The sequence below is a fragment of the Phalacrocorax carbo genome, chromosome 2 (assembly GCF_963921805.1).
Source record: "Phalacrocorax carbo chromosome 2, bPhaCar2.1, whole genome shotgun sequence".
NCBI classification, from domain to species: Eukaryota; Metazoa; Chordata; class Aves; order Suliformes; family Phalacrocoracidae; genus Phalacrocorax; species Phalacrocorax carbo.
Window position 1 is genome coordinate 159,328,000 of NC_087514.1, and position 23,913 is coordinate 159,351,912.

Genomic DNA, 23,913 nt, shown 5'->3' on the forward strand with positions numbered 1-23,913 from the left:
AAATGTATGTGAGAGGAAACTGTGAGCCTTTACTCGATCTTGCAGCAAAAAATTCTGCAGTTTCATTGTCTTAATGATGATAACATCCTGGCCTCTCCCACCAGGTGTCACTGTGAAGTCATATAACAGGATCTGTTGGTGATAACATAAGAGGCAGGCAGAATGAAGATTAATAAGGCATAGGAATCATTGCTGAAAAAGTCTTTTTTCACTCCTCCTTTTGCTCCCTAACCAAAAATAAAGCATAGCAACACTCCTGTGCATTAAGCTAAACAGAGCAGGGTATCATTTTTAAATGATGGATACGTATAGCTCATATTGCACAGGAGTTTTAAATGTGTGCCATGTGAGCTGGGGCTGGTGCTTGGCTGCCAGATGTGGTTCTGACCTGAGGATGAGGAGACATCCAGACGAGGTGTCACAGCCACGGTGTCAGGACTAAGCCTGGAACAAGGATGCTCACTTTGAGATGATACTTAGAGACCTAAAGGACAAACCCTTCTGATTGCTTGGACAGCGACATGAGATGAGGGAGTAACTCACATGCAATTCTTCCTTTTGAAACCAAAGTCCCTAAAAACCAAAAATGCGTCCACCAGACCAAGTTGCAAAATAGCTGCTAAGGGTCTACTCTTACATCTGAGGTCACATGTAGCAAAACACAAGGAAAATCCCCAGTTTCCTACTCTATGGGTGGGATAGGCCCATCTATAGGTAAAAAGCCTTCTTTCCTCTCCCGCCAGTGACAGGAGCACACATCACTGTGTCGCATCCTGCTCGCCCATGATTTCAAAGCACACAGCAGCAGAACATAACTCCAGAAGACATCTACCTCTATCTGTGAGCACAGACTTGCTCAAAGGAGGTCACATTAGGACTTATAGCAGTGCAGCCCAGAAAAGGTCCCTGTGCTGCCCAGCAGAGCCATGTAAAGGGACCCTAGATTACCCTGCTGGGGTGTCCCCGGTCTGGCAGCAGCGTGCCAGCACGGAGGGAGGTCCTCCTGCCTCATTCCCAGGATTCAGCATCAAACAATCCCAAACTCAGTGAGCTTCCAGACTGCAACACAGGGACACCACAGTCTCTTTGTCACTTAGCAAGACCACACAGATGACCTCTGGCAGAACCTCTCGCTGCCACCTTTTCTCACAACATCTGCACATTCTCTCCAAGTGCCTGGTAACAAATGAAGATACTTTAATTACACCATGACAGAACTCATTTTTGTTGAAGAGCACTGTAACAAAGTGCCTAAATTAGATATATTTTACCTGCACTTTACTTGTTAAAATGTACATTACTTTAATAAAAGTGCTATAAAGAACATATAAATACTCCTATCTTATCACTTTGAAAGTACTTTGTGCTATACCACTACTTGTTTTGAAATTATCTTTTAGCCTCATTGTTGTTAAAACTTATTCTCAGACGAACAACAATCATACAGCCAACTGAAATATAAAACACTCTTTGCTGGTGCTATACATTTAAATGCTTAGCTGGTTTCAGCTGCAGAACTTTAAACTCTCTTTTAAAGGATATCACTCCATTTTAGTATAAGCATCTATCAGGCACAGCTCTGAAAATAGTCAGACTATGAAAACATTGTCAATGCTTATTTTAGTAATAAAAACATGTTTAATCTATGCTTTCATGTTACAGTAATCTATGTATCAATCTATAACCTTCCAGCTAAATGCACTAAGTAGATTAAGCTCTGATTGATTTGAAATGTTTTTCTCTATATTATCAAAAGTCTACAGATCAGCATAAATACCTCGAAGAAATATTTTTCCCCTTTGGCAGATTTACAAAAGCAGAGCTTAACTTGAATTGAAATGAACTTCTGCATTTTTCCAGGGCAAAAAGCCTGTCAAATCTACTCTAGATCTGCTCTGCTTCCGGAGTTAGTAAAAACCTGTGATTAATAGTACAGTGCATCTATTCTGTCGTGACAAAAGCAATCACATTATGAAGAAAAGTGTTCCCTCTGGGTCTACCATTCATATGAAGTGTCAGGAGTTACCCCAAAGGGTGGCACTGCTGGGGCTGCCATCTGCGGAGCGCGCTGGGCATACAGCTCTCAGAAAGGGTGGAGGGGATTGATGTGCTCTTGCTCATTATGAAAAAAGACCTTAAAAATCGGTTTCCTCAAATAGAAAGCAACAAGTTTTTTTTTTCTTTTTTTTTGTGCTGCATTTAGGGAAAGTGAGAAGCAGGTCATGAGCTGTCACAGTAACCCGGCGGGCGCTGCGGGGAGGCTCGGCTGCCGCTGCCGGAGGTGATGAACTGCAGCAACAAAAAGAGCACGCGAGGGAAGAGGAGTGTGCTGAACTCTCTGTGATCTCGTTTCAGTGTTTCTCACAGCTCCTTTGCAGACTATCTGCTGATGATGGCTGCACAGATGGAATGAGATTTCTACGTATGCTCAGCATCCATCCCGGTAGCTCGCTGAGATGGCGGCAGTGCAAACAAACATGGGTCTGAGGATCCCACCCAGCTCCGTTAGGGGGGTGGGAAAGACACATCTACACACATCAGTGGGAACGGCGAAAGATAAAATAGCCCTGAGGTGGTAAGTGTCAATCCTTGTCCAGATTTCAAGCAATTCCAGTCAGGTAAGTTTGGATGTAAAGTATTATTCCAGTTTATCCCACTGAAGAGGAGGCACCCAAGAAAAGGAGAGAATTTGGAAAAATATAGGTGCCGGTAGGAGTGTGTTGGCAGAGCATCACAGCTGCTGCTCGGGTAGAACTTCAGCCTCACGATGATACCCATGACAACAATGAGGAGCTGTCATCCATCTCCCCGTGGTCCTTACCCATTTACCACACACAATACCCAGTTTCTTCTGGGATTCCACTCCATCCATCCACGCATGCAGAGAGCTTACATCTGAGCACTGCAGATCCATCCAACCCCATGGCCCCACAGCTCATTCAAGCATCTGCCACAGATCCTCAGTCCTGACTCCAGTCCCAGGTTTACCTCCATGAAGACTGCACGAGTGATGTAGTGCAAGAGAAGGAGCTCAGATCACAATGTCCAGCTCTGGATTTGGTTTTGGATTCTGCACCCCATCAGCTGGGAACGTTTATATCTCAGGTTTTCCTGTGGTCCTTCCACACCTTGCTTGTGAATTAAGAAAATTTTAATTCACTGTAACCCATAATTGGACACAAAGTGACATTTCCAAAGGAATGCTATATCCTAACTTCTGCAAAGCATACCCCCAGTGAATAGCAGGTTCGGTGGTCCTACTCTGTACGTGCTGCTCAGAGAGGTTACACAGTCTGGCTTGGTATAACCAGACTGTATTTGATCATACTTTCATTTCTTATCCTAGTACATTAACATAAAGTTAACAAGAAAGTTCATTATGAAGGACAAACCTGAGAGTCAATGTCAGCCAAGAAATTGCCTGAGCAAGCCCGTAATTGAATAAAGATATGCGTCAGCAAAACAAGTGTCATCATGGGCTTGCCGGAGTGCTTGGAGTTCACCGGCTTGGCAAACCCCTCTCAGCATGGTGCTGTGTGCGAGACTCTACAAGAAGACCTTATGTACTAAATTATGTGTATCAGCCAAATACAGGTACTAATATGCTCATTTGACCTGCAGAGTCAAATAGGCCTGCCCACAACTTCAGCAACAAATTAATAAATAAAGAAAAATCAAAGAAAACTAGCATTTTGTAACTTCTTAGCCACTTCTCTGGTTACAAAGTGCTTCACAAGGAGGACAATCACTTGCACATATTCTGTGGTACAGTATAAACACACATTTTAACATCAAAAGTAATCTAAACCATTGTCAGATATTTTCCACTGTTTTATTTGATGAGTTTGTACACTGATTTATGGGACCAGCTTCTCTGGGAGTGGCAAACAAAATAATTTATTTTAATTCCCTCCTTTCCGAGTCCAACAGCCCCAGTTTAGCTGTGATACAGAGTTATTTAAGGACTGATTCGTATTTTTACACCAATTAATGGTGAATGGCATTTTGCAACGTATTCTGTTCCATTAAGCCTCAAGGAAACTGGAAGCAGCCAACAGGAAAGAGTTAGTAAACGTATCTGGACAATTCTTTCTGTAGAGGTAAGAAAAGTTTGGGACTGTGCTGGGACCTGCAGGAGAAAGTGTGACTTTAGAGGGAAACTGTGTCACAGCAAAGAGACACTGCCAGGTCTCAAAACCAGGATCCTTGTGAAAAGGAACTGTTGGCAGCATTAACCAGCAAGAGAGAGAGGGGTGCATTTTATATATATATATATATACACACACTATATATATATATATATTTTAATTTTAGTTGTGATGAAGTGTTAGCTTAAAAGCCTATAACATCCCCAAAAAGAACTGGGGATGTCTGGGATCCTTTCCTAAGCTAGTGAGCAGGTGAGAGCATTTTGCAAGCAGCTGCTCACTGACACCTCAATGGCCATTTGCCAGCTGAAAGAACCAAAGTAAAGCAGTGCTCCAGTGATGACCCTCTACCCCACCAGGCCCATTTTCAAGGGAAAGAAGACAGTTACTGTGAGGACCTGTCTGCTTTAGAAAATTTTTAGGTAGAAAGATCTGGGCAGCTTCCAGGGCCCACCTAGTGCTGTGGAAAACAACCAATTGCTCCTTCCTTTAAAATAAAACTCCTTTCCCTCCCCATTTCTGTCCTTTCCTCTGGTTTGAAAACTGGCACGTCTTTGAGTGATTGCAGGTGCTATTAAATAATGAAGCAGTTCTGTTCATTAAAGCTTGGTGATTTATTACCCATGGACTAAGGGAAAGAAAAACAGCCTGAAAACAGAATTCTTACATCATTTCACATTATTTCCAGTCCAGCACTTCAGACAACTGTTAGAATAGCAGATTTTCAGCTCCGTGGTCTACCAGTCCTCAGAAATGGAACGCTGAATGTCTAATTCCAGCCAGTTCTGTAAATCTAGAGAGTAAGTTAAACTCATAACTAACTGCTGCCCTAAATGTCATGTCCTACCTTCGTACAGCCAGTCGCTGAGCCCATTGAAAATAACACCTTCCTTTCCTGTGGAGACCACTCGGATGGCTTGTTTCCCCACATGGGCACAGTAATAGATGTTATTCTCAAAGATAAATATCTGATTTGAAGGGAAAAAGAAAAAGAGAACAGCATTAAGCAGTGGCTCCATTACAAAATGTTGCGTTTTGCTTTTACAATAATTGGTAGTACAAAATCACATATCACATTTTTATAGCGTCTTTTGTCAAAAAATGATTTCCACAGCTTGCTTCCAGTGCCATCAACTAATAGAAAGATGCTAATTTACAACAAACTGAAGCCTAGATCCTTTGATACAAACATTATTTTTCTCTCTCCTGTCTTCATTTCAGAAATTGAACAGTGCAGTTAGAGGGCACGAAACGAAGAATGCCATTGCATTCGAAAAAGTGGTCCAGGACACAGTAGCAGTTTGCAGAGCTGATGTTGATGTTATGTTGTGACTGAACTGGCTACTGGAAATGGCTTCTTGCTTGTTTCCAGCTGCTGCTGCTTCCTTAAAACACAGCTGGCAACTTATTAAATAAATCTGAATCCAGTTTTTAATGCAGATTCAACAAGACAACATTTGCTATTGAATAGGGGGCAGTCTATGTGACTGCAGCGCGTTGGCCAACAAAGCGCGAGGAGGTTGGCGTTTCAGCTGGGGAGCAGCTGCACATGTTCCAAGGACCCAAAGGGGCACGCTAGACCTCCCGCCCTGCCCCAGTCCCCGGGTCATCTTCCTACAGAAGCCAGGGTGAAGGGGACAAAGGCACTCAGGGGGTCTCATCACCCTGCCAGCATGGATGCAGCTGCCGTAATCCCCAGCCCGTCTTTGGAAACCTCTCCCCTCCTGTTGCAAAAATTCAGTGGATTCAGTTTGCTGAAAGTTAAATGATCACGGTGTCATGGGGCCTTGCAGCCTCTTGGGAGGGCAAGGGCAGGCCCACACCAAGGATCGCCGTCGGGTACCTACGCCTGCCTCTGCAAACGCCTGCTCACACAGCTGGTGCTGTCTGTGGAAAAGCAATTCCATCTTGGAGAAGAATTTATAAATATAAAATTCTTACAAATCATAAAAATTTCAATTCAAGATTATCAGGAAAGGAGCCTAACATAAGACCCCCAAATAAACCTCCTAGTTTTTTTTTAAAGCTAATTTCATGCGAGTCATTAGATCTACTGCTATGAGAATGATTTTGGAAATCAGGCAGCTTATTTATGTGTTGAAGTGCTGATCAGTGAACAAAACTTTAGCCAGACGTTTAAAAAATATTGTTCCATGGCATCAGTCTTTATCATCTGGTTAAATGTTTCGTTCTGTGTTTTGCTGTCATCAGTGACACAGATCCTGCCCCCTCCTCACCACAAAGTGAACTGCGCCCTGCTCAAAGTAGAACTCTTGTTTTTAAAATATTTTTAAACTCCATTCCGACTGCAAAGATGTACTGAACAGGGTATCAGAAAGCCATTTCAACTGAAAGAAAACTATTAATATAATTTAGTAGACATTTACAGATGGGTTTTTATACATTTGAAGATATTGGAACAAATGTTAGGGATCTTTACCATAATACCAGAACACTATTTTTTATGTTACACTCATGAAAACATAGAATTGGGGAAAATATTTGCTTTCAGCTTCTGTTTCACATCCTATTATGGTATGTGTTTCACCTAAAGATGAGCTGGAAAGATTCCAGAGGAAAGTATAAATTCTAATTTAATTTTGGCAGCAGTTATAGTGAGTTTGCCTAAAGGTAAAAAGTATGACTGAAACTGTAGCTTGCTTTTATTCCTTTTAGCCTGCATGGGTTTTTAAAAGCAGAAAAGCTGCATCCAATTTATATTTTTTGAAAGTAAAAAAATATGTTGTGAAAGATACTACATTTTCTTTCCTACCTTGATTTTTAGTAAGCAGAGGAGACAGGTGAGGGATGCCAAGTAAAGAATTTTATGTGTTAGCTAGTCTGCATATGGGAGGGTTACTGAAGCTTAAAGATACATAAAGGCCAACAGCCCCCGGGCTTGTGTGAGCAATGGTGTGGCCAGCAGGAGCAGGGCAGGGATGGGGCCCCTGTGCTCGGCCCTGGTGAGGCCCCACCTCGAATCCTGGGTTCAGGTTTGGGCCCCTGAGGACAAGAAGGACCTTGAGGTGCTGGAGCGTGTCCAGAGAAGGGCAACGGAGCTGGGGAAGGGTCTGGAGAGCAGGTCTGATGAGGAGTGGCTGAGGGAGCTGGGGGTGTTTAGCCTGGAGAAGAGGAGGCTGAGGGGAGACCTTATCGCTCTCTACAACTGCCTGAAAGGAGGGTGTAGCGAGGCGGGGGTCGGTCTCTTCTCCCTAGTAACGAGCGATAGGACGAGAGGAAATGGCCTCAAGCTGCGCCATGGGAGGTTTAGATTGGATATTGGGAAAAATGCATTTACCAAAAGGATTGTCAGTTATTGGAACAGGCTGCCCAGGGAAGTGGTAGAGTCACCATCCTTGGGGGTATTTAAAAGACACATAGGTGTGGTGCTTTGGGACATGGTTTAGTGGTGGGCTTGGCAGTGTATGGGTTTGTGGTTGGACTTGATGATCTTAAGGATCTTTTCCAGCATAAAGGATTCTATGATAAAAGTCAGGAATAAGATACTTTGGGCCCAAACAAATACAAATCTTTGTGTCCAAGAGCTAAACGTGCTGGGGGTGCTTGGGTGCGGGCTCTTCTGTGACAGGCGCACAATCAAGTGGAATTATTCAAGTCATGCAACCCTTCCCTTGCCCAGCTTCTTCCAGCAAACAAAGGTTTTGCAATATTTTGTACTGTATTAAATTTTAAATTGATTTACAGGAGAAATAAAGAAGGTGTTTTGACAACCTGTTCCTGCCCTTCGCTTTGTAAAGCATTACAATGTTTTCTGTCTTCACTGTTTTGTCTTTCAGAGCTTCATTGCACTAATCAGGCTGCATGAGGTACCTGGTAACTGCAATAGAAAAATAATATAGTGCTCTAACTTCAAACTGTCTGCCATATAATTCAGAGCCAAACTGCAGCACCTCATAGAGAATTTAAAATTATCCTCCTGACTACAGTGCCTTGTACCCTAAAAACATCAACCATAATCAAGATAAAAGATAACTGAAGCAGCACAAGGAAGATTTCTGTGTAATGTATCTTATAAATTAAGAAAAAGCTTTTGAACTTCCATTATTCATCAAAAAGAAATGTCTTTGGGTTACTTCACATTCTGGGTTAAAAAGATATTAGATGATATTATGAAATACTTATTTTTTTTTTTTTACTGTTTTGGTTTTATAACATCAAAGCAGTGCTTTCTATCAACTTACCAGAATCCTCTGAGCTAATTAAAGGATAAGAAATTATTGTAAAGCAAAATAATGAAAAAATTTACAGCTATCACTTTCACTGCTTTACATAGCAGTTCTAGAATAACGTAAAATGACAACAGAAGGGGTCAAGCACAGTTTTATGTCTCTCTCTGTACAGGAGACAAAACAGACCCAAAATTTCTGGTGTTGTCTCTTTTGGTGTGCATATCTGAGCCAGATTTTACCCACAACATTCGTGCAATATATATGCCTTTTATCATGGACAGCACATAAAATCCAGCACTGAGCAGAGCTAATAAACCTGTGATATGTCAGAAGATATCCCCACATTGAATACATCATGACACATTCAATGCAGAAGAAAGAGAAGATACTTATTATATTACTTATGAAAGAAGTAAGAAGAATGGAAACATCCCTACATAGATTGAAGAAACTGAAATTGTTAACTCTCTAAAAAGGAAGAGATAAGCTCTACAAGATGATGGAGAGGAAACAGAAAAGAGGAAAAAGACATTTTCACCCTTTCGTCTTTCCAAAACAACAGGGAAACCAATGAAACCTAGAGGAAAGCTGTTTAAAAGTGGATAAAAATATTTTTCCCACTGAAATCAGAATTAACATATGGAACTCCTTGCCACTGGATGTAATGGAAGACAAGAACGTCACTCTCTTCCTGCTCAGTGTTATAATATGGTTAAAAAGAAGAAATACTTCTTAACAAAGATAACCGGAATGTCCTGGTGGACTAAGATAGAGGGTTTTCTTTAAAAAGAATTCACTTACTCCCAGCATAGTAAAAATCAATGTGGATTTTGTTGTTGGCTTTGTGTGGCTCAGGATGTCACTTGAAACTTTCAGCATAAGGTAAAACCCCTTTAGCCTCTGGTATTAACGCACCACTGACTCATGTGTGGGGAAGAAATCTCTGCCTCTTTGCAGCACAGTCTGAAGCAATCACTTCTAATACCTTTGATATCCCTGTGTGACACAAGTCATATTGGAGAAAAAATACCGACTGGTTGGACCACAAGCTTGTGACAGGAGGATAACTTTAAGTCAAAGATTAAGTATTTATCCAGTGAGATAAATTTATCCAGCAAGATTAATGTTTAAACTAACAGCAAAATAAACTTAATTCACTTAAAATGTACAAAAGCCTTAAGAACACTGACTGATTTAAGGAGGACCCATTTAAACTGTTTTTGCAACAGCCTACAGGCTTCTGAAGTAATGTTCTCTACAAACTGACCCAGAGTGGTATTAAGTATTTATGCTGCAGTAATGAAAATACTGCTACTTTTGAATGCACTAACTTACGGACCTTTTCAGGAATCTAAAGAAAGTAATCTCTTTAAGGCCACTGCAAAAGTCACAGTGACCAACTATTTTGAGCAGATGAATACTACAACTTCTTTTATGTTTGTTTAACCCACCTTTCTTCCAGCCAGAGGTGAGTGAAGTTTGTGTTTCTTCACAGACCAAGATAAAATCAATTTGTATGAATTAATCTTCATTTTTACTGCTTCTATTTACTTTCCAACTGTAGGGTGGCGTTCTAAATTTATGTTCTTTTTACCCCATAATATGTAACATGTATGACATGTCAACTGAATGGACATCACTGAAATTTAGCATCTCCAAGCATAAAGTTAATGCCTGGAAGCTTATTACTTTAAATTATTAGCACATTGTAGAAGTGTGAATGTTTCCCACACGTTAGAAGGCAGTCTTCCACACTGCAAGGTCAGCTTATAAAATTTAACTACAAGAGAGTAGTTAACATGGAGAGTTTGGCCATTTAGCATGGAGAGTTCGGTCAACAAGAACCGGTGTTCATGTATAGACAGGCACAAAGTCTTGCCTTGACACCTTTTTACATACCAAATCAACCCAAAGTTCCTTGGAGTCTGAAAAAAAACAGCCACAACATTGAAGACGTGGTGAGTGGGGAAATATAATTACAAAACAACATGCTAGTCTCTCCTCTTCCAACACAATGTACTTAATTATTTTCTGGTTTTAATGTTAAAGTCTTATTTTATTTTTCCCCTTGTGTAGAAGTCCACTCTTTTGCTGGCAAACCAGTTTACCTGAGGGAGTATACTGGCAGAATAAATAAAATAACAGATTCATTTTATAATTCTGTGCATCTCTCAGAAATGCTTATATTTATTTTGTAGTATCAGTAAAAAATATCTGTGTAAAGGTAATTATCCATGGATTTCACTGTTGTAAATGCTGAACAAATGCACAGAAAAGACAGCCCTACCCCAACAGCATATCATTTTAATAGAGAATACTATTGTCCCCATTCAACATGTGAAAAAATGAGAGACAGGGACACCAAAGACAAGACTCAGTTGCCGAAACATAGGCACCTAGAGCCATTTTAAGCCCCTTCATGTGTCTAAAACATCTGGCAGACTATTACACAGGACATATGGGAAACCTCTGCTCTCAAGGAGTGGCATCTAGAGGCCACCTACTTTTAACATGATTCAGCTGAGGTGCTCTAGGAACCTGGTTTAAGCAGACAAAACCTATTTTAAATGTCACACAAGATGACTGGCAAAACCATGAGTCAAACCTGCATATCTTGAGCTCTATTCCAATGCCTTAAACACAAAATCATCCTTACTGTAATTATTTCACATCACGTAGATTATTATGAACTTGTGAAGACTGGAAAAGAAGAGATCCAAAATGTGTAATCTCCTGCCATGAACTGCATGTCTAACTGATCAGTTTATTGGCAGAGTCATGGTCAGCTTTGACATGATACTTCACAGAATCACAAAATCACAGAATCCCAGGCTGGAAGGGACCTCAGGGACCATCTAGTCCAACCTTTCTAGGAAGAGCACAGTCTAGACAAGATGGCCCAGCACCCTGTCCAGCCAAATCTTAAAAGTGTCCCATGAGGCCGAGTCAACCACTTCCCTGGGGAGATTATTCCAGTGGTTGACTCTTCTCACTGTGAAAAATTTCCCTCTCATGTCCAATCGAAACCTCCCCAAGAGCAACTTGTGTCCATCCCCCCTTGTCCTCTCCATGGGACTCCGTGTAAAGAGGGAGTCTCCATCTTCTTTGTAGCTACCCCTTAAGTACTGGTACATGGTGGTGAGATCCCCTCTGAGCCTCCTTTTCTCAAGGCTGAACAAGCCCAGCTCTCCCAGCCTATCCTCATATGGCAGCTCCCCAGTCCTTTGATCATCTTGGTGGCCCTTCTCTGGACCCCTTCCAGCCTGTCCACATCCTTTTTGTATAGCGGGGACCAGAACTGTACGCAGTACTCCAGGTGTGGCCTGACAAGCACTGAGTAGAGTGGGATAATGACTTCTTTCTCTCTGCTGGTGATGCCCTTTTTGATGCAACCCAGCATCCTGTTGGCCTTCTTGGCCGCAGCAGCCACTGTTCGCTCATGTTGAGCTTTCTGTCCACCAGGACCCCCAGGTCCCTTTCCACAGAGCTGCTCTCCAGCTGGGTAGATCCCAGTCTGTGCTGCACTCCCGGATTATGTTTTCCCAGGTGCAAGACCTTACACTTGTCCTTGTTGAACTTCATAAGGTTCTTGCTGGCCCACTCCTCCAGCCTATCCAGATCTCCCTGCAGAGCAGCTCTCCCTTCTGGAGTGTCTACTTCCCCACTCAACTTGGTGTCATCAGCAAACTTCATCAGGCTACACTTGATGCCGTTATCCAGATCACTTATAAAGATGTTGAATAACATTGGGCCCAATATCGATCCTCGGGGGACTCCACTGGTGACAGGTTGCCAGTTTGAGAAAGAGCTATTTACCACCACCCTTTGGGTGTGGCCTGTCAGCCAGTTCCCCACCCACAGCACAGACCACTTGTCTAGGCCATAACACATCAATTTCTCCAGGAGGAGACTGTGGGGGACCATATCAAAGGCCTTGGAGAAGTCCAGGTAAACAATGTCCACTGCCTGCCCCATGTCAACCAAGCAGGTCACTTTGTCATAGAAGGCCACCACGTTTGTCAAGCACGATCTGCCTTTAGTGAAGCCATGTTGGCTTTTCCCAATCATGTGCTTCGTTTGACTTGTGATGGCCCCCAGGAGGATTTGTTCCATAACTTTCCCACTGATTGAAGTAAGACTGATGGGCCTATAGTTACCCGCATCCTCCCTCGAGCCTTTGTTGTAGATTGGAGTAACATTTGCCTTCCTCCAGTCCTCTGGGACATCCCCATTCTCCACAACTTTTCGAAGATCATGGAGGGTGGCCTTGCAATGACATCAGCCGGCTCTCTCAACACCCTCGGGTGGATGGTGTCAGGGCCCATAGATTTGTAGGGGTCAAGCTCCTGTAATAATTCATATACTAACTCTTCCTTCACTGATGGTGGGTCTATGTTTTGGTCAACCAGGAATTTCATTCCCAAAGCCTGGGACCCAACAGTGTTGGTAAAGACAGATGTAAAGAAAGTGTTGAGAACCTCTGCCTTTTCAGCATTGCTGGTGACTGACTTTCCTTTTCTGTTTAACAGTGGGCCTATGTTTTCCTTCTGTTTCTGCTTGTGGTTGACATACCTGAAGCAGCCTTTCTTGCTATTTTTGATGTCTATGGCCAGTTTCAATTCAAGCTGGGATTTTTCTTTTCTAACTGCATCTCTGCACACTCTGGCAATGCCCTTGTAGCTCTCAACAGATAATCCTCCCCTTCTCCATCTGTGATATGTTCCTCTTTTGGTTTTGAGTAGACCCAGGAGGTCATGGTTAATCCAAGGGGGCCTCTTGCTCTGCTTACATCCCTTTCTTTTGTAGGAGATAAACTGGTTTTGTGCTTCCAAGAGAGAGCACTCACTAGCTCCTTTATCTTCCATGGAAGTATCCCATTGAATCCCTCCCAAGTGAGCTCTTAGCAAGCTGAAGTTTGCTTTTCCAAAATCTAGAACCCTTGTCTAAGAGCTGACCTTCAGCACACTCAGCAGGATCCCGAACTCCACAATATTGCGGTCACTGCAGCCAAGGCTATCACTTACCGCGATATTACAAAGCAGGTTTTCTTGATTTGTGAATAGCAAGTTCAGCAGTGTCTCACTCCTGGTTGGCACATCTAACATTTGTACGAGGAAACAGTCCTCTATACACTCCAGGAACTTGGTGGATGACATGTGAGCTGCTGTATCGTTCTTCCAGCAGGTGTCTGGGTAGTTGAAGTCAACCATAAGGACTGGGTTCTGTTGGCCAGAAGCTTGCTTTAGTGCCCCAAGTGTCACTTCATCAACTTTGTTGTCTTGGTTAGGAGGATGGTAGCAGATGCCCACTGTGAGGTCCTGCTTGGAGGTGACCCCTCTGACTTTAACCCAGAGGCATTCGATAGAGCAGTCGCAATCACCATAGTTGACTTCGATACGTTCAACGTTTTCCTTAGAGTGTGACTCCTCCACCTCTTCTACCCTGCCTGTCTCTATGAAAGAGCCTATAACCGTCCATCGCAATCCCCCAGTTGTTTGATCTGTCCCCCATGTTTCAGTTACTCCTATAATGTCATAACCTTGAACTCATACTTTCTTCTGCAAAGGCAGACCTACAGCTACTGTAAAATCCCTTTTGCTTAATAATAAAGAAAAATAGTTCTGTGTATCTTGCCCTGTACATCTGCCAGTGTACATTGTTCATGTACATTGATAGGATTCAATACTACCTCTTCTTGTGCAGGACTTTCTGTGGCCTTTTGTAGATGGCATGATCTAGTCTGCCTTAGACAGGTGCCACGTAGACTCAGCAGGGAGATGCAGGTACCAATGAAGACATAGAGGAAGATAAAATCTGCCTAACTTCAGGGCATTATTCTCCAGCACCTTTTATGGTGAGCTGGGTGATCCCAAGTCCAAATAAAGTCAAACAATGCAGTTCATATAATTTAAGTATCTACCAGTTCCACCGAGTACAAACAGCCAATGTGAGACACCTTCATCCACTCAAGATCTGGTCTATTAGCTCTTTGAGGCTAATGGCAGCACAATCATGCACTCAAATTAGACCATCAGTAGATTAATATGGTAATGAAAAAAGTAAAATGCATAGTGAAAAAAAATCTTGGAGAAGATACTATCCTCACTCCTAGGCCTACTGATAAACCATTCCTCATGCACATCCTTCAAAGTCTCTGAACGCCCTCTCTTCCAGCTGCAGGGTGGTGTAGCCCCAAAAGAAGGCCTGTAGCATATGTTCAATGACTATTGCCTCAGTGCTGTTGCTCATAGTCCTAACCATGTCCAAGTCCTTGGGCTCTTACACTTGAACTCCGATCACATCAAATTCCTTAAACAAAAGGTACCCATTTCACTGCACACGGCCTATGAGAATATATGTGGGCAAATTAAGTTAATCATTTGAGGTAAATCCAGACTTCTGCAAGGTTAGGCAGTCCTTGAATGGTGCAGGACTGCATCACTCTGGTATATAAATGGGGATTCAACTGCCTGAAATCATTCTATGTGCAATTTAAGGTTCCTACGTACTTTCTGTCAGTTATCTCTTCCATCAAGGGTGCATGTGAACATTTGTATTGGGTTTACATGGCAAGGTTTTTGTAGCAGCGGGGGAAAAAGGGCTGCAGGGGTGGCTTCTGTGAGAAGACACCAGGAGCTGCCCCCGTGTCAGACAGATCCAGTTCCAGATGGCTCCAAGACAGACCCACTGCCGGTCAAAGCTGAGCCCACCAGTGACGTTGTTAGTGCCTCTGTGACAATATATTTATAAAAGGGTAAAAATGCTATGCAACAGCTGTGAAAGAGGAGTGAGAAAACATGAGAGAAACAGCCCTGCAGGTACCAAGGTCAGTGAAGAAGGAGGGGGAGGAGGTGCTGGAATTGAGATGAACATGGTGAGTCAGGCTGTCCCCCTGCAGCCCATGGGGGTTAACAGCGGAGCAAATTTCTACTTTGCATCCTGTGGAGGATGCCATGCTGGAGCAGGTGGATATGTTCTGAAGGGAGCTGTGGCCTGTAGAGAGCCCGTGGTGGAGCAGGCTCCTGGCAGGACCCACGGCCTGTGGGGGACCCATGCTGGAGCAGTTAAGGAAGAACTGTAGCCCATGGGAAGGACCCCTGTTGGAGAAGTTTGTGGAGGACTGTCTCCTGTGGGAGGGACCGCATGCTGGAGTGGGGAAGGAGCGTGAGGAGGAAGCGGCAAAGATGAAGTGTTATGAACTGTCTACAATGCTCATTCCTCATCCCCCTGCGCTGCTTGGTGGGAGAAGGCAGAGAAAATCATGAGTGGAGTTGAGCCTGGGAAGAAGGGAGGGGTGGGGGGAAAGGGAAGCATTTTTAGTTTTGTTTTATTTCTCAGTATTGCAGTCTGTTACAATTAACTGGTAATAAATTAAATTAATTTCCCCAGGTTGACTCTGTTTTACCCATGATGGTAATTGTTAAGTGATCACCCTGTCCTTATCTCAACTCACGAGTTTTTCTTAGTATATTCTCCCCCAGTCCCGTTGAGGAGGGGGAGGGATAGAGCAGCTTGTTGGGCATCTAGTAGCCAGCCAAGGTCAGCCAACTACAACAGTCCCACGGTTTAATCAAGGACCTTTTTTTTTTTAACTTTTCAGTATAAGATACTTCCTTAAAATTTTGTAACTTCCATTCATTTTTTGGAGGTGTCAATTATAGGAGAGGTTTGTGCTGAATTGTATATTAACTATCTACACATTTATATGGTGTTACACATCACATCGGTCTGAAAGCCTCAAAAAAATACACAGATTTAGCTTCCCAATATGTCCAGGAAGTAGAAAATGATCACTTCTTTATTTATACGCTAAGTAACCGGTTGAGGTCTGTAACAGAATCACAGCATGTAACTGGGGTTTGGAAATGTCAGATCATGAACACAAATAGTTTTGAGCATGATCAAGCTCTTGCTGGAAAGGCACACACAGAAAGACCTCTCCCTTCTCCCTTCCATTTCTAGTGCTCTCTAATCCCATTCAAATATTTTGGAGGTAGCTTTTCTCAAGCCAGTTTTGGTTTTCTGCTGCCATATGAAAACTGGAAGCTGAGGACTGTGAAAATGAAAAACTGCAAAGAGAGAAAGATTCCCTGCTGTTTTGTCCAAGGTAAAACTTGTCTTTACTTGTGCATCCTTGTCCATGCGGCACCTTGAAGCAGATATGATAATTGTGTTTTCACTTTGGGATATCAAGGAAATCTGATGAGCATTGTACTGGAAAGTCCTTGGCATTTTGCAGTTATCATTCTACATCAAATGCAGCAGAAAAATGTGTGACCAATTAAAAACCAGTTCTAAATCTTGCTGCTGATTGACTATGCATTATTTAATGAATACTCCGCCAATTTCTTCTTTTGAACCTCATAAAATGCAAACTTTGATGTTCAAATAGCTTCCATTAATGCATTCTGTCATGAGTGTTGTTCTTAATGCATATGACATGATTACGCCAACTCTTATCAGTTCTTCAAGAAGCTTAATAAAACCATAAACTGCTCCTCACCAGTGAGCTTACATAATAAGAGCCAGTATTTTAATTAGGCTTTTCTTGTTGCTGTTTAAATATAGCTTGATAGCAGGTGGGAAAAAAGGAGTAAGACAAAAAACTTAAAAATATTTTCATTCTCTCCCTCAAATGGTTTATGTCTGCAATTTAGGAAAGAGACAGATAACAATTTTGATGAAGGAGTGAGATAAAGGATTTTTAAATAAACTTTTTTCTTTACAAAACCAAAATGTCGTTATTAAAGCCAGTGATGAACCAATGAAACTTTTCCACATGATAAATGCATTGCAGGGAAAATCACATCTTGACAAATTATTGACAGAAAAGGCTACAGTTCCAATTTTTCATACCAGAGTTTATCTTTGGTTTAATTCAAAGTAAGAAGCGAACTCCTTACCAAGCTAAGGATTTAGAAGACATAGCAGTTTCTGAAGATATGCAACAAATAGATAAGGTTTACTTTAATCCAACTTTACTCTGCCCAGAATTGGGCAAAGGTGGCGTTTAGACCAAAGTGAGGACTACACCAGTTTTAAAATGATTCTGCAGGAAGTCTTTCAGGACAGGGAATCTGAAACCACCCAGGCGACCACTAAAACCAGAGAATACCATAGTACAGATAGATGCACATAAGAATCATGCTGATCTATAAAGACATCAAAACCAGCATTCATGACTTCTCATTGGAGATCGAAGGCTTGTATGTATCTCATATCAGTAGTGTAAGAGATTAACTGCATGGAAGTCAATGCAATGAAAGAAAATGTAATTGATTCTAAAAAGGAAAATTATCAGAGTTACTGTAAAAGACAAATGAAAAATCTGCTGCCTTCAGTGGCTTTGATTACATATCTAGGAAAGGAAGTACAGAAAACTCACCACTTGTAAATTGTGCAAATCTCTGGATTTTAGTCATATATCTTGGAAATTGCTAATATATCTTATAAAATAAACATTAAGAACTCAATTTTGCTTTCATCTCACATGATCAATAGACTAAGAAGGCAGAGAGAATGGAAAGTCATTCCTTCATGTCTTCAAATAAAGTGATACTTTCTATTTCTATGAACAGTGTCTAGGCCCCATTTGAGAGCTTCCAAAAGAGGATGTGGCTCTCCAGGTCTGGAGGTGACCTCGCCCTGTGGCTGAGGGAGATGATCACCTTGCCTGCAGGAGGTGGGCATGGGTGGAGTCAGCAAAGGAGCAGTGGAAGATGGTTAGAAGGCTCTGCAACCTCAGAGGTGTCAAAAAGGATATTGAAGGATCTTCTCCGAGACCCTACACAAAAGGAGGGACAGGCAGAGTTTAAGGTGATTGGGCTGGTAAATGAAGGCACCGTGAGGAAGGATCCTGCTCTGCTGACAGATCTGCAGCTACAGATCAGGTTCAGTGCCCAGTTCTGGGGCTGGGAACTCTGTCCTGCCTCAGGACGGGAACTTTAAACCCAGAACACCAGGGGAGGGAGAAGATGGCCCACAGTTGGGCGAGGAAATTATAGACTTGGCTGGCAAGAAAAGGGAGATGTGGACAAGAGAGACTCTGGTGAACAGGGCTGAAGGAGGCCCACCTCAAACAATGCACAAAAATAAGGAGAAGCTGAGCACACAACTCTGTGGGGAAAGCTTTCACAATTTTCCTGGGAAACCACCACAAATGGGTGCCTCTCTGTGCCTGTACACTAACGCACGCAGTATGGGGAATAAACAGGAGGAATTAAGGTTTGTGTGCAGTTGTAGAGCTACAATCTCAATAGGATCATAGAAATGTGGTGGGACAGCTCGTACGACTGTAGCGCTGTGATGGATGAATACAGGCTCTTTAGGAAGGACAGGCTGGGATGCTGAGGAGGGGGAGTTGCCCTTTACATGAGAGAGCAGCAGAGATGCACGGAGTTCAGTGATGCATGAAGCGCCAGATGAGAGCTTATAGGTCAGGATTAGCGGGCAGACCAAAGTGGATGGTGTTGTGGTGAGCGTCTGCTACCAACTGACCAGTCAGGAAGTAGATGATGAGGCCTTCTTCATTCAGCTGGAATAAACATCACATTCAAATGCCCTGGTCCTCATGGAAGACCTTAATTATTATCTGCTGGAGGGAAAGCAACTTGGGCACAAGCTACCCAGGAGGTCTGTGGAGGGCAGTGATGGCAGTGTCCTGACACAGGTGATCAAGGAGCTGATGAAGGGAGGTGCTTTCAGGCAAGAAGGTGAAAGCTGGGGGCAGCCTTGGCTGCATACACTGTGAGGTGGTGAAGTTCAGGATCATGACAGGAAAGATCATAGGAAAAAGCATTAAGCCCTGGACTTCAGAAAAGCACACTTTGGTTTGTTCAGGGACTTGCTTGGAAGAATCCCATGGGATACAGCCCTGGAGAGAAAAGAGGTCCAGGAAAGTTGTTGGATTTTCAAGTATCACCTCCTCCAAGCTTAAGAATGGTCCATCCTGATGTGTATGAAACGAAGCAAAGGAAGCAGGAGGCCTGTGTGGATGAGCACGTTGCTCCTGGCACAACTCGAACGTAACAAGGAGTACATGAGGCAGGGACAGGGACAGGTGACCTAGAAGGAATGTAGAGACATTGATTGTGCATGAATGGGGTCAGGAAAACCAAAGCTCATCTAGAGTTGAATTCAGTGAGGGACATGAAGGGCAACAAGAACGGCTTCTATAGGTACCTCAGCAGTAAAAGGAAGTCTAGGGAAAACACGGATCTGCTGCAAGTAATATTATTTAGCTATTAAGCATGTTCTGTAAAGCCTATAGGTTACAATTCCTTGTTAAGAACAGGCAAGGTTTTTCTAAGATACTTATTAAATCATGTTTGTGGTGTGTCTACAGGATTCAGTAAAGTCTGGAGACCTTTTCTCCAGGAAATGTGAAGGCTCCCTTTGGAAAGCAGAAGAGTATGTAAGATCCTGTGGTTTTTAAGGTCTTCAAAGACAATCCAAAACTTGCAGAACCAATACTCAAGATAAAGTCCCATAAAATGGGCTATAGGAATAATGACAAGTTCTGTGACCTGGAAGCATATTCCCAAAATTTTCCCTTTAAATTGGGCACAGAAGAGATTTTTTGCTTGCTTCTGACAGTTCAAGTCCTTAAGTGCATTAATATTCTTCTCAGGTTTCTACAAGCTTCTCTATATTTTTGACATTGCTTCATTACAAACACAGTGCATTTCCATTTGTATTCTGTGAGCAGGCTAGTCCACAACATGTATGGATTCTAATCACACCTAGAATCTGCCAGAGTCCAGCCAAATAAGCAATTATCATGATTCTGGAGATTTAAAAATATATGTTTCAATAAAAATATGCTGTCCTATTTTCTGTTCTTCAGGGAAAAAGAAGAGGATTTATTTCACCTCAACAAAGAGAACCATGTCTGCCTGGACTTCTTTGCCCTGGATTTTAATGGGGTTATTTTAATTTAAAACTGCCTTGTTATATTAAAGAATGTATCAGTAAATGTACCATTTAGTACAGAACTCTGATTCTACTTTTAAGTTCTGCTTGATGGATTATCTTGTATTCTGTAACCTAATATCACTGATGGTTATGTAGGACATCACTATAAATTAGATTATTTAATATGAGATGATACAGTGTTTCATTTTAAATATTCTATTGTGTTATAGAATGAATATCTGCCTAAGGAGAGCACACAGATTACTTGACAGCATAAAGAAACTGGAAACTGGGATTCAGGTTTCCTCAAGATACACATCTGACCTTGGACAGTGAGCTATTCAGTGTAATATTCCTGTTTAATACAATGTTTAGTAACAGAAACCATCAACATTTACTTCAGCAGCTGAACAGTAGAACTAACAGAATTGTTCCTGAAGCCTTCTCTCGGCTCTGAGGTATGGCAGTTTCTGGGGAAGGTGAGACTACCCTGGCAAGGGAAGGTGAGCTACGCCACAGATGGCACTGCTTGTGGCATCCTGACGTCTGTCACTTAAACATACACTCACCAATGACTGCTGCTATCTAAAGTAAAAGGTAACTATTTTCATGGCACAAAATAGCAGCTTTCCAAGAACAACACTTTTCATAGGCACTTATTTCAATGGGCAGTATCTGCCGACTACAGTTTTGTAAGATGCGGAAGCCCTTATGCGCAGACCTAAAGTAGATAGTTCTAGCTGTTAGATCTCTGAAATGAAAAATGCCTTAACAAAGGATACGTGTTCAGTATCCATAAAGCACAACTGAAATTAAAGGAATATGATTTTAGGTCTCTGTAACAGGAGGGAAATATTTTCAGTGGAACAGACCCTATCCTAGTGTGTTGCACTGTTAGGAGTTTTGCACTTTGTGCAACTGCAGTAGTATACAAGGAATATAAAGGAAGATAATTCAATACCTGCCCTATAGTGCAAGTACAGTGTGAAACGCTTTAAGCTAGCAAGTCTATCAATACATGCATTTCTTAGTGGTACATACTCAGTTTCCTTAATGCAGAGTGTGAATCTCCACAACATTTACTATATTAATTCTGTAAGTCCACTGTGAGGTACGAATACATTGCCATCTTCATGCCGTAACTTAACCAGAAAACAAAATTACATATATGAAGTCACAGAGGAAGCCTATGGCAGTGTCTCACCTCCAGGGGTGATGCCTTAAACACTGCATCAACCTATGTCTCTCATATCTGGATGTAAGAGCAGTAACTTTTTTTCTGATTTATTGGTAAAACTTCTAAGGCGAATTATCAATTTCATTTTTTTTCTCTGAAATCTTTCATGTCCACAAAAAGAGCAACATCTTATTTACAATAAAATCACCTATATCTTCTTTCAGTAACGTTTCTTGTAGCATCTTCAGTTATCTTAAGTATCTTGCTTTTCTTCCTCTGATGTAAATGCAGCACCCAGAATGCTGAGATGGGAAGGGACACAACTGTTCTCAGCAGAGCTCATAACGCTGTGCCAACGCTTCCCTTTGGTAAACGAGGACTGAACATGTCAAGCCCACTGATGCCAAAGGAAATGACAAGGATGTACAAAAATGAAAATGAAAAGAGGACTCTATGGCCACTGTAGCCAGGAAAAAACAAACACAACACTTTTCCAAGGGCATTCTTTGAATAAAATCAGGGGAAAGGGCAATGGGAATCCCCAACCAGAGTAACCTGTCCAGGTATTCAGTGTACATGTAAGATGTCTTACTGGGGATTCCTTAAAGAATTTATACGCTGACACTGGAAAAGGGAATGAAGGGGAGACAGCATATCATTATCCTGAAACTCTTGCTTTTCCCAGAATGCAGGAACCATGTAAAAAGCTGCCTGAATATCTCCCACCATGCTTAAATAGGGCTTATAAAGACATGAGGAAGTGGGGAGAGGGGTGGGCTTTCCTTCCATGCAACTAGCAAGATAACCAAGCCAGAATAATTACATACAGCAGATCACAGCTAAATATTGATTTAGATGTCATTGCGAAAAGAAAAGGCGAGAGAACAACAGCTTGAAAATAATGATGTAAAAATCTATGAAATAATGGTGGAGACAAACAGACCTACAGCAATTATACACACAGCAGTTCAAAAGCCCTGCTGGATTAGGAACAACAGCAGATGATTCAGTACCTCCCCTGAAAATGGTCCTCCCCACTTGATATGTATGCAGCCCTTCTGCCTGGAACTAAGCTGGCATGACAGGCACGAATTCAGGCAAGGAAAAACCTGCTAATTAGAGGAGTCACTCCAGTTTAGTTCCAGATGTCATCACTTAACCAGCTTTTTGCATCTAGATATCCTAGTTAGCGAGACATTGTGCTACAGTGTTAAAAAAAACTTATAACAACAAATGAGATGGAAAGGTTCGGGCCCTGTGCAGCAGGATCTATCATTCGAATGTTTTATATATGAATGAATTCAAATACTGCTCTAAATTGTATTGCACTTTTTAGACAGTAATATCTATGACAAGCTGTTTACCAGCATTTGCATTCATTGTCTGAGGGCACCTGCAAACCTCTAACATGGTAGGGGCTGCATTTCACTGAGATAGAGATTTCTCACTGCAACTTCTGCACCTGCTGTTAAGCGTAACTCCTATTACTTTAGAACCAAGTATACACTTGATTGCTGCACAGTCTACAAGAATAAAGGGTAGTTCCTGCTCCGGAAAAGTTGGCATTGGTAAAGGTTTATTGGCTATGGCTGAGGAGAAATCCATTTTGACATTCTGGGGGTTGCAGTAAGTGCAAGGACATACAAAACTTTCAGCAACTGTAATCCTCTTCCTGTACTTTTTTTGGTACTTTAAAGAAACAGTGGAAGCAGTAAAAGACCGACTGGCCAGAAGAACCTCAAAAAATATTTCTCTTTGCTGAAGAATAAATACTATGATGTATGAGAGAGGTTCTTTTGAATTATAACTTCTGCCTCTAAAGTTGTGCAGAACTGCTTCCCCCAGCATCTGATGTGTCACTGTTATCATTAGTATCTGTCAGGGCTGTTACAGATTCTGATTTAAAAAAAAAAAAAAAAGGAAAATAGCAGCACGGCAGAAGTTCTTCTGGTTTTGAAATTGGAGTTTAACAGCTTCTGTGAACTGTACTTTAGTGCTGTCAACACAGGCAAATATTCCCTGCATGTTATCAGAGCAGGCCTACTGTTTGCTCCTTCCTTTTGACAATAGGGCCCATGTATATACCTAGTTTGTCCTTAAAGCAAATATTGTGAACCTGGATGTGCTCATTTGGGATAATGTAGATAAAAGCCTCCTGAAAACTTCAGGGTTTTTTTGATTCCTTGAGCACTTCAGCTACAGATATGCACTAGACAGTCTCTTGCTCCTGAAGCGCGCCCTGACTTCAGCCGTGACGCCAAGCAAACCAGCAAAGGAAAACTCTTCCCACTGCACTATTTTTTTTTTTTTTTTAACAAATAGAGGGGTCCAAGCCTGTCAGCCACATAAGTTTTACAAAAACTGAGTTCAGGGTCATAGTAAGTTATTAACCTTTGAATAGATACTATTGGAGCAAATCTACCACTGAAACTTCACGAGCCCTCTGCCCGTGGGCAGAACCTCCCTCTGAAAGATGCAAAATGAT

At 42.1% G+C, this 23,913-nt stretch overlaps 1 protein-coding gene across 3 annotated transcripts in view; it reads right to left on the reverse strand.

Moving 5' to 3' along the window:
* Positions 1 to 23,913, reverse strand: part of DPP6 (dipeptidyl peptidase like 6) — a 576,690-nt gene that overhangs the window by 87,088 nt on the left and 465,689 nt on the right. For all 3 annotated transcript variants that reach the window (XM_064445043.1, XM_064445042.1, XM_064445044.1), the window contains exon 8: positions 4,996 to 5,116. In XM_064445043.1, the coding sequence (XP_064301113.1) occupies positions 4,996 to 5,116 (121 nt within the window). The remainder of the gene's footprint in view (positions 1 to 4,995; positions 5,117 to 23,913) is intronic.